At 39.8% G+C, this 12876-nt stretch overlaps 1 protein-coding gene across 1 annotated transcript; it reads right to left on the reverse strand.

Annotated features, from left to right (window-relative positions):
- Nucleotides 1-1923: 1923 nt before the first annotated feature.
- LOC104050105 (Xg glycoprotein (Xg blood group)) lies at nt 1924-12801 on the reverse strand. Its single transcript, XM_009510906.2, has 9 exons — nt 12705-12801; nt 12573-12614; nt 12176-12232; nt 8259-8294; nt 5866-5931; nt 4862-4918; nt 4166-4204; nt 3758-3877; nt 1924-2622 (listed from the first exon to the last, which is right to left on the reverse strand). Exons 1-9 carry the CDS (start codon nt 12799-12801, stop codon nt 2606-2608), a joined length of 531 nt encoding a protein of 176 aa, XP_009509201.2. The 3' UTR covers nt 1924-2605.
- Between the last annotated feature and the right edge of the window lie 75 nt (nt 12802-12876).

Here is a 12876-nt window from a genome sequence, read left to right on the forward strand (position 1 = left end):
GCAAGGTCTCTGTTGTAGATAATTTTACTGGCAGATCTATTTCGGTTGGGGGAATTTATAATCAACAAAAGCATTTTCTTGGTAATAAAAGTGATGTCTACATTTAGATAATTTTCTCTTTTACTTGTGTGCCAGCAACGTTTTTACAGCATAGAATAGATTTTAAATGGCAGAACCAATAATATAAGGTAGAGTTCTGATGGTCTAACAGCCAGTTTATATTACTTCCTTCCCCTCCAGATTTAAATACATTAGAGCTTCCCTACATAAACCCCCAATTATCTGAACTAATAATTGTTACAACAATTACAAAATTATCATCATACTAGTTAAAAGGGAAATTTACACTGAAGAGTGTGCCAGCACACTGGTATATTGGTCACGTGTTGATGTAATGAGACAAAAATCTTCAGAGGGATAAGCACTTTGGTGACCAGGGTTTACCAATTCAGGTTCATGGGTTTTGCTCAAATTCTCCCTACTGAAATCTGCTTTTTGGCTACTAATATTAACACAAGTAAGAAATTCTTTTGAAAAGCCTATGAAAAAATGGAAATAAACAGTAATAAAATTTCAGAAGCAAAAACATTAATAATGCACATAGATCATTCTCTGGACACTGCTCTTGGAAAAAAAAGATTCTTAAGCTGCTTTCTTTTTTTCCCTCAAGTCTTTAATTTGAAGCATTTCTTCCTCTTCCCTAGCAGGACATAGGTGAATTTGTATTTAAAAGGTATCAGCTGGCATATGTCCCAGAAAGTATCAAACAAAACAAACAAAACTCAATTCATCTTAGATAAAACACAGTGTGTGTTTACTGAAAATTTTCAAGAGAAAGAAGCAAAATACATATTTTCATAGTTAAACAACGGAAGTGGCAAGCACAAAACACTTCAATATTCCATTAATCAAAACTTTACGTCTGCCTGGCAAAATATATGTCAATCTGTTCTAACTATTAACATGGAAAATTGTATTCTTTAAAGAAATATCAAGTGTCCTTGAAAAGCATATTAAAAATATGTTATCATTCATAAGTTCAAAGTGATAGCCACAAAGGTGCTCATTTGTTTGTGCGTTGTCAAGATATTTCCACATTTAAACTGATGTACATTATCTTTTCTTACTTTCAGGATCAAAATAAAGATTGTGGTAGTCTCCTTAGCAACTGATATATATCCATTTCAAATACAGCTTAGAAAGAAAAGTATTTTATTTTATGAAAAGAGTGTTTTTCAAAATTATGTCTTTCTCTCGACAACTTAATAAACACAAAGTGATATTTACCCCCATCTACATGGAATTTCAGTAAGAAAAAGCGTGCTTCACATATAAGATGAAGACAAAACCACAGATTTCCTCTATGCTTTAAAGAGTTAGGTAAAATGGCTGTATTGCAGAATTATGTCAGTAAACTACTAGTTTTGCCAGCTTTCATCTGCATTTCATTCATTTGCTAGTATTCTGATTCAGTTAGCTAAATGAAGGCAGAGAGGCTGCAAAAGTGTTAGTTTTTGTTGATAGATTTGTCTACGTAGGGACATTCATTAGCACAGCAAGGTTGATCAGGAACAAGGGAAAAAGATGAAACAGCCTTGGTAGCAAAACTGTATCAACCGTTCCTTTGCACATGTATGAAGTTTAAAAGTTGGTGACGTAGATTTTATGGAACAAAGTCTCACAGACTCATTCTAAAGGACTCACTCTGAAAACATCGTACCTATTTTCCCTTAACAGAAATTATGGATAGTGTGGTTCTTAAAAAAAGTACAGCCTGCAAGATTAAGCCCTGTTAAGGGTCCTAGAGCAGGACCTAAATTTTCAAGAAGAGAAACAAAATTTATGGCCAGTTCCAGATCCAGAGAAGAGCTAAACACCATTTAAGTAACAAATAAATAAATAAATAAATAAATAAAATCAGCGTGTGTTTCTCTTATTTTTATTTTTTTTAACCAGTGGTACATCAATGTACATATTCTTTTCGTGGTATACTTTCAAATTAAGAATGAATTTTCCATCTATAGCTCCTTTCACTTTGCTAGAATTCAGACATAAATACCAAGTAAAGGCATTAAAATTTGTAATCTTTTATACAACTTCCAACTTTGCCTTAAACATTATAGACAATACAGAAATACACTAAAGATGCCCAACATGCATGAACGGAAACAGCAGTTTCCTTATTCCTATTCTATCAGAAGGACTAAGTATTTTGGCCGATTTTGAAAACAGGAAAAAAAATTGTTCGGTGACTCAGATGCTCACAAACTAAAATCTTTCAATTTTTGGCTTGTATTAAACACGATTTCTTTGTTATTTAAAATAACTTCTGAAACAAAATGTATATCCAACCTTTATGAATGCAGGTCGGGTAGTTCAGTACCATCCTCGGATGTTTTAAACACATCTTTATAACGTAAATCTCAAGATGCAAGAGCGATGTCAGGTAAAAGAAAGTAGGATTGCAATGTCTCAACAAAACGTTCATTACAGGAAGATTTTCTTCTGTCAGAATGATAAAGTAGAAAAAAAGTGTTGGATTTATGGGCCTAATGTCACCAACCAAAGGAGCCTGTGATCAGAGGGCAATTCTTCATTCAGCGGTTTACACTGTAGCCCCACCTGAAAAATGAAGATTGAACATTCAGCATTTCCACCACAGATGCCCTTTGCCCTTCTGGGTTTTTTTTTCTCCAGTCCTTTTGAGGCAGCATGTGGGAACCTCGTATCCCCAGCGACATATAGACAGCCTTCTCCATTTGGCTCACTCCCCATTTCCAGAGGGCCACAGGGTCGCTGACCTGATGCTTTAGTTATCTATGCCCTGGCCATAGAAACAGAGGAAAATAAGTGACTGTCAGACCTTGAGGGCACAAACAGCCTTCACTGGAGGGGTCCTGACTGGCCTCCACTGGGCCACCCTGGGCCGTGCTCTGGCTGGATGTCCTGTGTCACCCTGCCCCAGCCTTCCCCTGGCGCCCAGCCAGCAGCAGCCATCTCCCAGCCCACTATGGCAGCCCCAGGCTGAGGCTTTCCGAAGCACAGGGGGATCCCAGATCTCTCAGAAATTACTGTGAAGCTTCCCCACAACCTCCTGCTTTTCGCTCATGTCTTAGTCGTTAGACCCATTATGGAAAAAATAACATGAATAAGAGTTTTAAATTGACTTCTGTGGCAGCCAAGGGCTAGGGCTGGGCTGTTCCTGAAGAGCCAGGAGCCAAGGGCAGCCACAGGGAACCCCACGCCGGCGCCTCCCCACTGGTGGGCACACACGGAGGGGCGGTGATGGCAAATGGGCCCCATGGATGGGCCAGTCATTGTCCCAGGGCCAGTCCAGGAAACCCAGCCAGCCATCCGGGCTCACAGCCAGGGAAGATGTGTCCACCCAGGCCAGAGCTGAAATGGGGCCCTGGCCAAAGGATACATCAGAATGCCCCAGGCAGGGCTGATCTGGGCCACACTGACTGGTTTCCACACGCAGGGCCATGACAGCCATGGCAGAGACCTCACGGCATGTGATTTCCTTCATAAAGTGATGTACAAACATCTTCCGGGCACATTACAGATTCCTATACTTGTCCTTGATGAAGAACATGAATTACCAGTATCTCTTACAGACCAGTGAGGTGGTTTAGGATGAGATTTTCAAATGCCGTCATCCCTGACCTATTTCTGCCCCTACTGAAATTGTTTGTAAAATTCCCATCTACTCCAGTGCTAAATCACCTCAGAAAACTGGAAACCAGTTTGGTCTTACCATGTGGTTTGAAACAAAGTTTCTTGTTCTTATAAGCAGAGTAGGCCGCTATCGATCCAACAACTAATATTACAAAAGCAGAAATTATAGGAGACGTAACTCCAGCTATTAATCCTGAATCTGTGGAAAGAGTGAGAGAATTTTCTTCAGAGGTAGTGAAATGGTTTGGCTTAAGCATATTGTCTGCTAAGGTATGCTTTTGCCAAACTGTTAGAATTGTTTAGTGAAACATTGGAAATTCATTAAATAAAATTTAGCAGAAGACTATAAATTATGTTACAGTACAGCTGGTGTGAAAATCATGTCTTAAAGCCTAATTTAGTATACGTACTACTTTTATAAGGCTAACATTTTCTTACTATTTTATGATGATCAGAAACAAATGATAGAATAAATTATTTACTATACCCGTGTTTCCTCCATGATTGAAATGGTACTCATCTTCTCCTGGAACAGAGGGTGAAGTTTCATCAAGAAATGTTTTCATCTTGTCTTGAGAACAAAGTCTTTACTCAGCAAAGTGTGATTTCATACAGAAGGCGAAAGGGGGTGGCTCAGCAGGACTGTGAGAGAGGAGCTCCCCTTCTAGTCCTGGCTGACAGCTGCACCGGCCGGAGGAATAACCGTCCATCCTCCTGACACTTTGGTTTTGGAGAAGAATATTATCTTCTAAGAAAATGATAATACTTAGCAGTCTACATCAAGCTGATTTCACAGGGAGTGGGAGGCCAATATACTCTGGCTATTCTCTACTGCCAGACAATCAGATAATTTACCAATAACTTAAGATCATAGGCCCAATGCATCTACTTTCAGTTCTTGGCAGAAGCCCCTTGCTTTGGGACTCCTAGGTGAATTCAAAGGGACTAATCCTGCAAGGGTCTGGCATATGCCAGAACACTACAAAAAGTTTAGGACTATGTTTCAGGTTTGAGCTTCAGGCTCAAAGCCATGGTTTGTGGATAAGGATAACTAATCTGAATAAAAATAGCAAAGTCTTGTCCTATACCTTCAGTGACAAACAGATTAGCACTAAAGCACAACCAGCCGGTTGCAAGATACAAGTATTAGGGAGAAGCTGCAAGGAGAATTGGCAAATACTACCTGTTATGTGCGGTGGTAAAGGCTTCCCATCAAGGAGATCTGAGTCATCAAAACCTCCTGCAAGATAAAGATTAGGATTTCTGTTGTAAAATCATCTGAGCAATGGTAACCCCTTCAGTTCCCTTGTCCAGTCTTTTTGTAATGTACTAGGGAGGGGTGAGGGACCTTTGAAATCCCAGCTTTGACATGGTGAATGGATCAGGTCTCTCCCACTGAATGCTCACCTGTTCAAATTCACCAGGAAGCTAGAGTGCTAAAACTGTTGGTGCCTACTCATTCTGCATCTGTGTTAGCACCTGTGGGATGATCTGTGTTAGCACCTGTGGGACGTGTGAGCTTGAGCTCTCAGTAGCACAAATCCTTATGCAATATGGACATCTCAAATCCCAGCGGTTCCTGGAGCAGGAATTCAGTAGATGCTTTCCAGGAAAGACTCCAGAAGGACTCCAGAAGGACCTGTCCACAGCTTACCACTGCAATCATACCAGAAGAATATACGGGGTACGAGGTGGTAGCTGGGACAGATGTGCCATTTCCACTTTTTTTAAGTGGGTGTCTGGGACCACTCTCAAAAGCAATACAGGCATACATCCATCTCCCCAGTCCCACCCATTGTATGGCCCAGGGCCATCTTAGATGCACATCTCAGTATGGATTTGAACATAGGCTTATCTACGCCCTGTGGCTAGGTGTCAAATTTGAACCTTAGCATGGTTCTGTCTATACATACCCAAAATGAAAAGGCAAAGAAGATGAGTGTTAGTCTGGTACCACTTAGGAGTCAATGTCTCACATTTTGGGCAGACATAAAAGCTTTATGGTACCAACACTAAAACTCAGAAAATCTTTCCAAACACAGGGTTAGGAAGAGCGATTACAAAAGGGAGATGGAGGGAAGGGGTGATAAAAACTATTAATAAAAAAAAATAAGAGAGTCAACTACTCAAAATATCTGCTCTGAACAGCTCATAGCGCTAGATTTTCTTGGGAGAAAATATTCTTACCAGAATTAATATGGCTTCCTGGTCGTGGTGGAAGAGGTGGGTATAAAGGTTTTCTTGGGATGTCACCTGTTGATAATTAATACTGTTAGGTAATTGGACAGGCAAAACTGAGAGCTGGAAATAAAGAGTATGATAACCTGAGATTTTATACCTACTTCTAGTTTGTCCTCCAATGAATTAAGAAAAAGACCTTGTCACTAGATAAAAAGTCTCCAGCACTATATCAAGAAATAGCTAGCTACTAAAACTAATTAGAAAGTGAAAAGGGAATATTTTCAAAATTAAAATGAGAACAGTGAAAAATGAACTCAGACTTCAGCTTTGTTGTTTAGGACATTGTACTACTATTTGGTCTTAATTTTTGCCAAAGTGTTAGGAAGAGATACCTTGGGTAGAGAGGGAGATCTGATGACTAATAGCAGTTTCCAAACTGCACATACGGTGCTGGAGTAGCAAGAGCTGACTCAGGTCAAAACCTGCCAAAGTTAATGCCCAGTGCTGTTGCTCTGCGTATATAGAGTATGTCCCCTGTTGCTGTCTTTTCTCCAACCAGTTCGGTTGCCTATTTAATTGCTGTTATAGCCAGACAGTGAATTTAGCTCTGAATAAAATCAAAGTTAGGTCACAGAAACAAATACTAATTTCTCTCCCTCTCCTTGAATCTTTCTTTCACCTTCCAGATGCCCTTTTATCATGTTTACTTCTTGTTTAGCTGCTAAATATAATGCTTCTGTTTGTGAGTAACGTTTACATTATGATTCAGCAAATCATTTGGATATATGTTTAACTTCAGGTGAGTTTAGTCTACTGCAGTCAATGGATTTTAGGTAGAGTCTTAAAGCTTTGCTGAATCAGATTTTGCCCAATTAATTCCAGTCAACAGAAGAAGAGACTTGTGCTATTCCAGAACCCTGTGTAACAAACTAAGACTCACCATGCCACAAAAGCAGAAAACTACCGATCCCATTATTCATTTCTGTTATAATGCTGCACTTATTCAGTCTTCTCTAAGCATAAGAAGATATACGCTATGGCATAGCTAGTGAAGAAATAATGTCTTTAGGGCCATTGATAATGAAGTACATATCATTAATCCCATTATACCGTGTATGAATGTCAGTTAAGAACCTGAACTAAAAATGGAGCAAAGAAATAAAAACTGAGCAAAAACATCATTTGCCATTCTCTGAATGAAAAGGTGGGGTTTCTGAAGATACTTGAGCTATTCATGAATAATTTAATCAACATACTAAACCCATCGTCTCATAAAAGTACCCATTAAAAACTTGCAAGAACAGAACAATTAGAACGGTCAGGAAGAAGTGAAAGTATAAACGTGGGAATTATAAACAAAATTAGATTCAGCTTTATAAAGTGTGGGTTAACATGTCATTCAAACACAGTTACGAAATGCCACAGGGGAACATGGAAATTCAGAAAGCCCTGGAAATGGGAAAGAATAATACAAAAGTTATGATTCTCTAAGACTGGAACATGAGTAAACCAGACCACTGCAACTGGAGTTGTAATTGAGAGGTTCTGTGCAATGGGCTGAGAAGTAATTTTTCCTTTGTGTAGCTTTGATTCATGAGGACTTTTAGGCTTTGGCTCAGAACTACTTGCATTTTAGGTGATTTTGGTGTACAAGAACCTTTCTAGAGTACTTCACATCCTTGGTATCCCTCTAAACACACTAAGCAAAATGTGGTGCAAAAATTCCCAAAGTCAAGGATTTCATAGATCCACACAGCTCAGCACAGTACGGTGAGTACTTCCCGAGTCAGTTCTGGATGTTTCTAGAAATACCTGGAAGTAATAGCAGGTTACAACAGCTTGACTGCTTCCAGCTTAAGCTATGTCTTGTCCATCAGTTCTTGTCTCTGAAACTTTCCTTCCTGCATTTCTGATTAGGGGTCAGCAGAGCTACAACAAGCTCACACCTCTCTCTATCCACTGTTACCTCCGATTCCTGTTCTTAGGCAGACTCATTTTTGGTATCTGAAGAAACTGCGGCCGTCACCTGTTGTCTTCAACCTCTGCAAGAGGCCACCACCCTGAGCCATCACAGCTGACCATTCATTCACAGAACATCCCCTCCTCAGCCATGACTGTGGTAGCCTGGCATGGTAATGTAAACTGTAGGTGACTTAGTTCACACAGGCAGGGCAGCCTGCACGCTCCCGTAGCTGGCCACCAGACACAGCCCAGCCTGCTCTCCCCACTCTGCATGATGGCCTCTGGCAAAAGGGCTGCACGTACATGAGTTGTAATGCCTCCCATTAGTACAGTTCCTCCTGCAGTCTTGAAATCTCTCTTCACAAATTAAGCAGACTTCAGAAAAAGACTGCAAAACCCCCCAGCCATTATATTTGAGAAAATGAGGGAGTACTCACCCCCACCAAGAGCATCTCCTAAATGCAGATCATTGTCTAAAAATGAAAAGGAGGAAGATGTAGAGAACTGAGTTACAATTCTTGTGGGGAATGAGATGTTAGTTTTAGTAGAAAACGTACAACTGAATGTTTGACAAGCAACTTTTTCAGGTCAGTCCCACAAATTCAAATAAGGTATTACACTTTTCTTGAAAATTCTTATAGATTTTAATATTTGCCCACAGAATAACTGAAAAATGACACAGTATTTTCTACTCAAAATACAATAGATTTATTCCTGCTTTAAATAAGCTGAGAATAAATCTCGTAATGGAAACAAGATCAATACCTCCTTAATGTATTTGCAAGTACATTAGTAAAATCAGCTATGTTAAGATACTAAAATGTAGCTATTGTTTAAATATACTTATTAACATTTGTGTCTGGTTGAAACTGGTATATGCATGTTTGGCTCAAGTGTAATTTGTTGAACTGTAAAAACTGAATACCCTTTTGAAGAACAAATATTGGGAAGTAATAGACCTAGTTAGGGAGAGAATTGAATCAACTAGTTTATGTAAGGGTCATGGTGACATAAAAATTTTTGCTTCGAGTGATCATACGTGCCTGTCTGAGGTTGGGTGACAGTCAGGTTTTTCTTTGGCTGAGCTATAAAGGTTTTAAAATATACTTAAATGTCTGCATGTGCATGTTACGCAGCGAAACAACAGGCTACTGCCATTCCCCCAGCACTGTACACGTGTCTCACTGTACCTGGGACGGAATTTTCCTTCCAATAAACAGTTTGTCAGTGAGCTGCAGATGCATAAACAAGAGCAACTCCATTTCCAACACGCAGGTGTGGATATGAGCATGTGGGTGATATTTTAGGGTGCGTGTGGAATGACGGTGAGCTCTGAAAGGTCTCCAGGTAATAGGCAGAAATACATTAGATGGATGTCACAACTCCAAGGATGCCTTTCTTGCTCCGTATAAATGTGGAGTGCTGGAATGAATCAGAAGGGACAGCAAAATCTACCTACATTTTTATACCGATGCTTATTGCCACAGAAAATTAGATAGACACTCAGTCAAATATATTTTTTTCATTATAATTGTGTCAGAATTCCCGAAACCCAGGAAAAGCCATCCAAATGCATCACTGTGCAGAAGTCTGCCTTCATGTGTTCTTTATATCCAGAGGGAGTGGGAAGCTGCTTTTGCACAGTATCTAGTCTCATTTGTGTATCAACTCAGAAACGCTTTGATGTCGCCAGGAAATCTGGCAGCAAGATAATCAAATTCATGACTTGGTTTGTTCTTGTCAAGCCAGGTGTTGATAATGTCTGTGTCTGGCCAGCAGAGGGTTGCATTTCAAAAGTACCTTTATGTGTCAAATACTAACACTGTAACAAGCAATAAATTGCAAACTGGATTCAATTTGTTATCGAGATGAAGAATTCAGGTAAAATGCAGGGTCCCACTCTGGAGGGTTCATGCAGGTATTTGTTGCAGAAATGCCAAGGTTGGTATGAATTAAATACAAATGGAAAACAAATGTCCATAGGGACCAGAAGAAACAGCAGAGCAAAGGGTTAAAAGAACAGACAATAAAAGTCACCATTCCCCGCAGTAAAATTGAGGAACGTGTTGTTTCTGTCAAAACCAGCAGGCCTGTGCTCCGATAAGATGACAGCACAGATGACTTGTCAGCAGAGGAAAAACAGAAGGGTGCTCTAAAGCCCAGGGTTGCAGCATATCACCTATTCCATTACTTTTCCTGTTCGCCCACCCAGAAAATAGACTGTAGGCATACTCGGTGTACCCCAGACAAGCAAAACCAGATAGTGGGCAGCAGCCTGGCCTAGGGTTCAGAGGCGCTGAAGTAAGCAAGATTATGAGGCAAAGGACCTCTCCATAATAGCTGATGACTCCTAAAGGGTATAAAAGTTCTATACATAAACTAGCTTGTCATTTCTGACTGAGAAGAACCACAGAGACAGGATAAAGTGTCAGCACCTGGCATACCTTGTCCCGTGTTGCACATCATACTCACGAGACATCCAGAGCTCACACATCTTGGTGCTCGTATGTGGGTTTGAGAGTATGGCTCATTTTCATTAAACTTCATCATTAATTCATTCATGAATTTCATTCAAAATTGACTTAAATCAATGGCAGGATGAATGTGAGTGGGTAAAATCAACTTATTTAGAGATTTTGTAAATAAACATCACATCCTTCCATTAAGTTTTGTGTTGAACTTTGTTACACTAGATGGGAGGTGCCTACAGGAGAGCTTCAACTCAGGCAGAGGTTTCTGTGTGGGAAGTGATGCCCAGAGGACATGGCTTGTACAGTAATTGGCCCCGGATCAACCAAAATCATCATCTCAGCCAGCCTCATTTCTCAATGATACTGGCTGAATGAGGCATAGAGGAAACCCTGAGGTTAAGATGAAGCATCAGGCAGATGCTAGGACATACTTTTGTATCATCTTTCTGCACATGTTTCCAAATCCAGTAATTGATTTTTTAACACTGTTTTTTTCAAATTAGTTTTAATTGCATTTAAACTCCCTGCAATCCACTTCAGTACAGAAAGAGATTCCAAAACAGTCTGGAAAACATGGAATTCTTCACTCCCGAGGATTAATGAAGTTGATTCAGATAGGACAAGTAGTCGTCTGACAGTCATATCTCTAACAGATTAAGGAGTTCCTAAAACTCAAATTCCTTTCACCGGACTAAGGCAGCTTCACTGTAGAAACTGGCATCCCTAGATCACCTTTAAACATGACTGAGGACAGAGTCTTTTAGGGCACAGTTCAAGTAACCTACTTAAAATATCTATATTAGGATGGGAACAAATCCACATTTAGAGTGATATGAGCTGTCCCTAGTCATGCTGATTTCTTCCCACAGACTTTAAAGGAAGCCAGGGCAGTTGGCTGAGTAGAGGGCAGTGGCTTAGCAGTACTTTACAACAGACACTTCTGGTTTAGGCAAAACACGGGTTTTTGCAAAATGAAGCAGGGAAGGAAGAATGCAACCATTACAGGAATTAGTAGCTACCACATTTGCAAAACACTGCCTTGTTTGTTCAAAGACCAAGCTAGAGAATCATGTGGAAAATGTAACTGGGTTTGTGTACCTAAAGACTTATTGCAATGGTTAACCAGAAAAAGTCTGAAAGTTGTTGTGTGGGCTAATGTTATCCAGCATTTCCTGATTCAAGCATTTTGTTTGACAGCCACAAATTTATTTCGGTATAGTTTAGTTGAAAAACTTCTATGTTATCATAAAATGTTCCATCATAAATGCATGTGTAGTTTTGTTGTTGTTTGGGGTCTGGGTTTTTTCAACAATAACAAGTGTTTGTTGGAGATCGTAATTTGTCATCCTCAGGACTACAGGTAAAACCTTTTGATCTTTTCTGCTGTTCAGAGCCTTTCTTCCCTGCTGACACAGGCCTTTATAGCAATCAATACTAGATAATATTAAGTAAATACACAGGCAGAAGAAAGAATACCCAAATTCCTTCTCATTTTTTTCCAAGTCCATTATCAGGCATCATGAATATTTATGCTAAAAGAAAAGATAATAGCAAAAGAAGTAGAGGAGCAGTTACCCATTTTTAGCAACAGTTACCCATAGTTATACTCCCCAGGGAGTTCAACACAGGCTGGAAAAGTGTTAAGAAGATCTTCAGGAAATAAATTCCATCAGTGGCCAGTCATGCTCTAAAACCTTACTGGAAGCAGTAAAGGCATGTAATTGGTAATTGTCCAAAAAGCACTTACTTTATATACAGAAGACAGCTAGGATTCACACAAATGATCTCAGCTACCGTACATTAGCAAGTGTCATCAAGAATCTCATGGGAGACTGTTTCTGCATATCTAAAATCAGTTATGACCCGTTGTCCTCATTACTCACTCAGCACAGGCCTTGTCGGTCTTCTGATCACTGTAGGCTTCCTCGTAATTATGTCCTCTGTGGGACACAACGACATACCAGTAAACAATAACAGCTTAAACTTTTTCAACTTATCAGCATAAGGTATCTGCAAATCTAGAAAGATGCATTCAGTAAACCTTTACGTATCATGACAGAAGCAAAAAATGAAGGGATATGTTTTCAAAACCATTATTTTTTTGCTTTAAAGAAAATTTTAATTTTATAACAGAAACATTGAAGCCTAGCATTTCTCAGTTCTGTGTATCATTAACTTAAGTACTAGCCAAATTCATATTCCGGCCCTCAAGGAAAAGGATCTAAGATTCATTATAGGGTCTAAATGCCATGGTAAAATAAGGGTGGGAGATTTACCTACCTGGGTGATCAAGAGCATCAGCTAAATCAAAATCATGTTGACCTAGAAGGAAGGTGACAGAAGGAAAGAGACTAAGTCAGTGGGCAGGTTTCCATGACCTCCTGGTCTGAGGGCTCTGGACAGAGCCAGAACACCAGTAAGAGGCAAAAGGAAAATCCATCCAAACAGGAGCAGGCGTAGAGCAGGATGTCAGCTGTTGTCCCTGGGCCATGCAGTCCTGGATGACCATGTGAGATGGCCTCATGTAAATCAAAGAAGCTATTCGTTCAGGTAGAGCAAAGAGAAGCTGCTATCTCATGTTATC

This window comes from Phalacrocorax carbo, chromosome 1 (genome assembly GCF_963921805.1).
Source record: "Phalacrocorax carbo chromosome 1, bPhaCar2.1, whole genome shotgun sequence".
Taxonomy (NCBI): Eukaryota; Metazoa; Chordata; class Aves; order Suliformes; family Phalacrocoracidae; genus Phalacrocorax; species Phalacrocorax carbo.

Excerpts from the sequence above, each read along its gene's own strand:
- LOC104050105 (XM_009510906.2), bottom strand. The coding sequence starts at position 12,801 with ATGGTCATCCAGGACTGCATGGCCCAGGGACAACAGCTGACATCCTGC. Across the intron at positions 12,233-12,572 it reads TGATGCTCTTGATCACCCAG|AGGACATAATTACGAGGAAG; the intron begins GTAGGTAAATCT and ends TGTGTCCCACAG. Across the intron at positions 3,878-4,165 it reads CAATCATGGAGGAAACACGG|ATTCAGGATTAATAGCTGGA; the intron begins GTATAGTAAATA and ends CTCTTTCCACAG.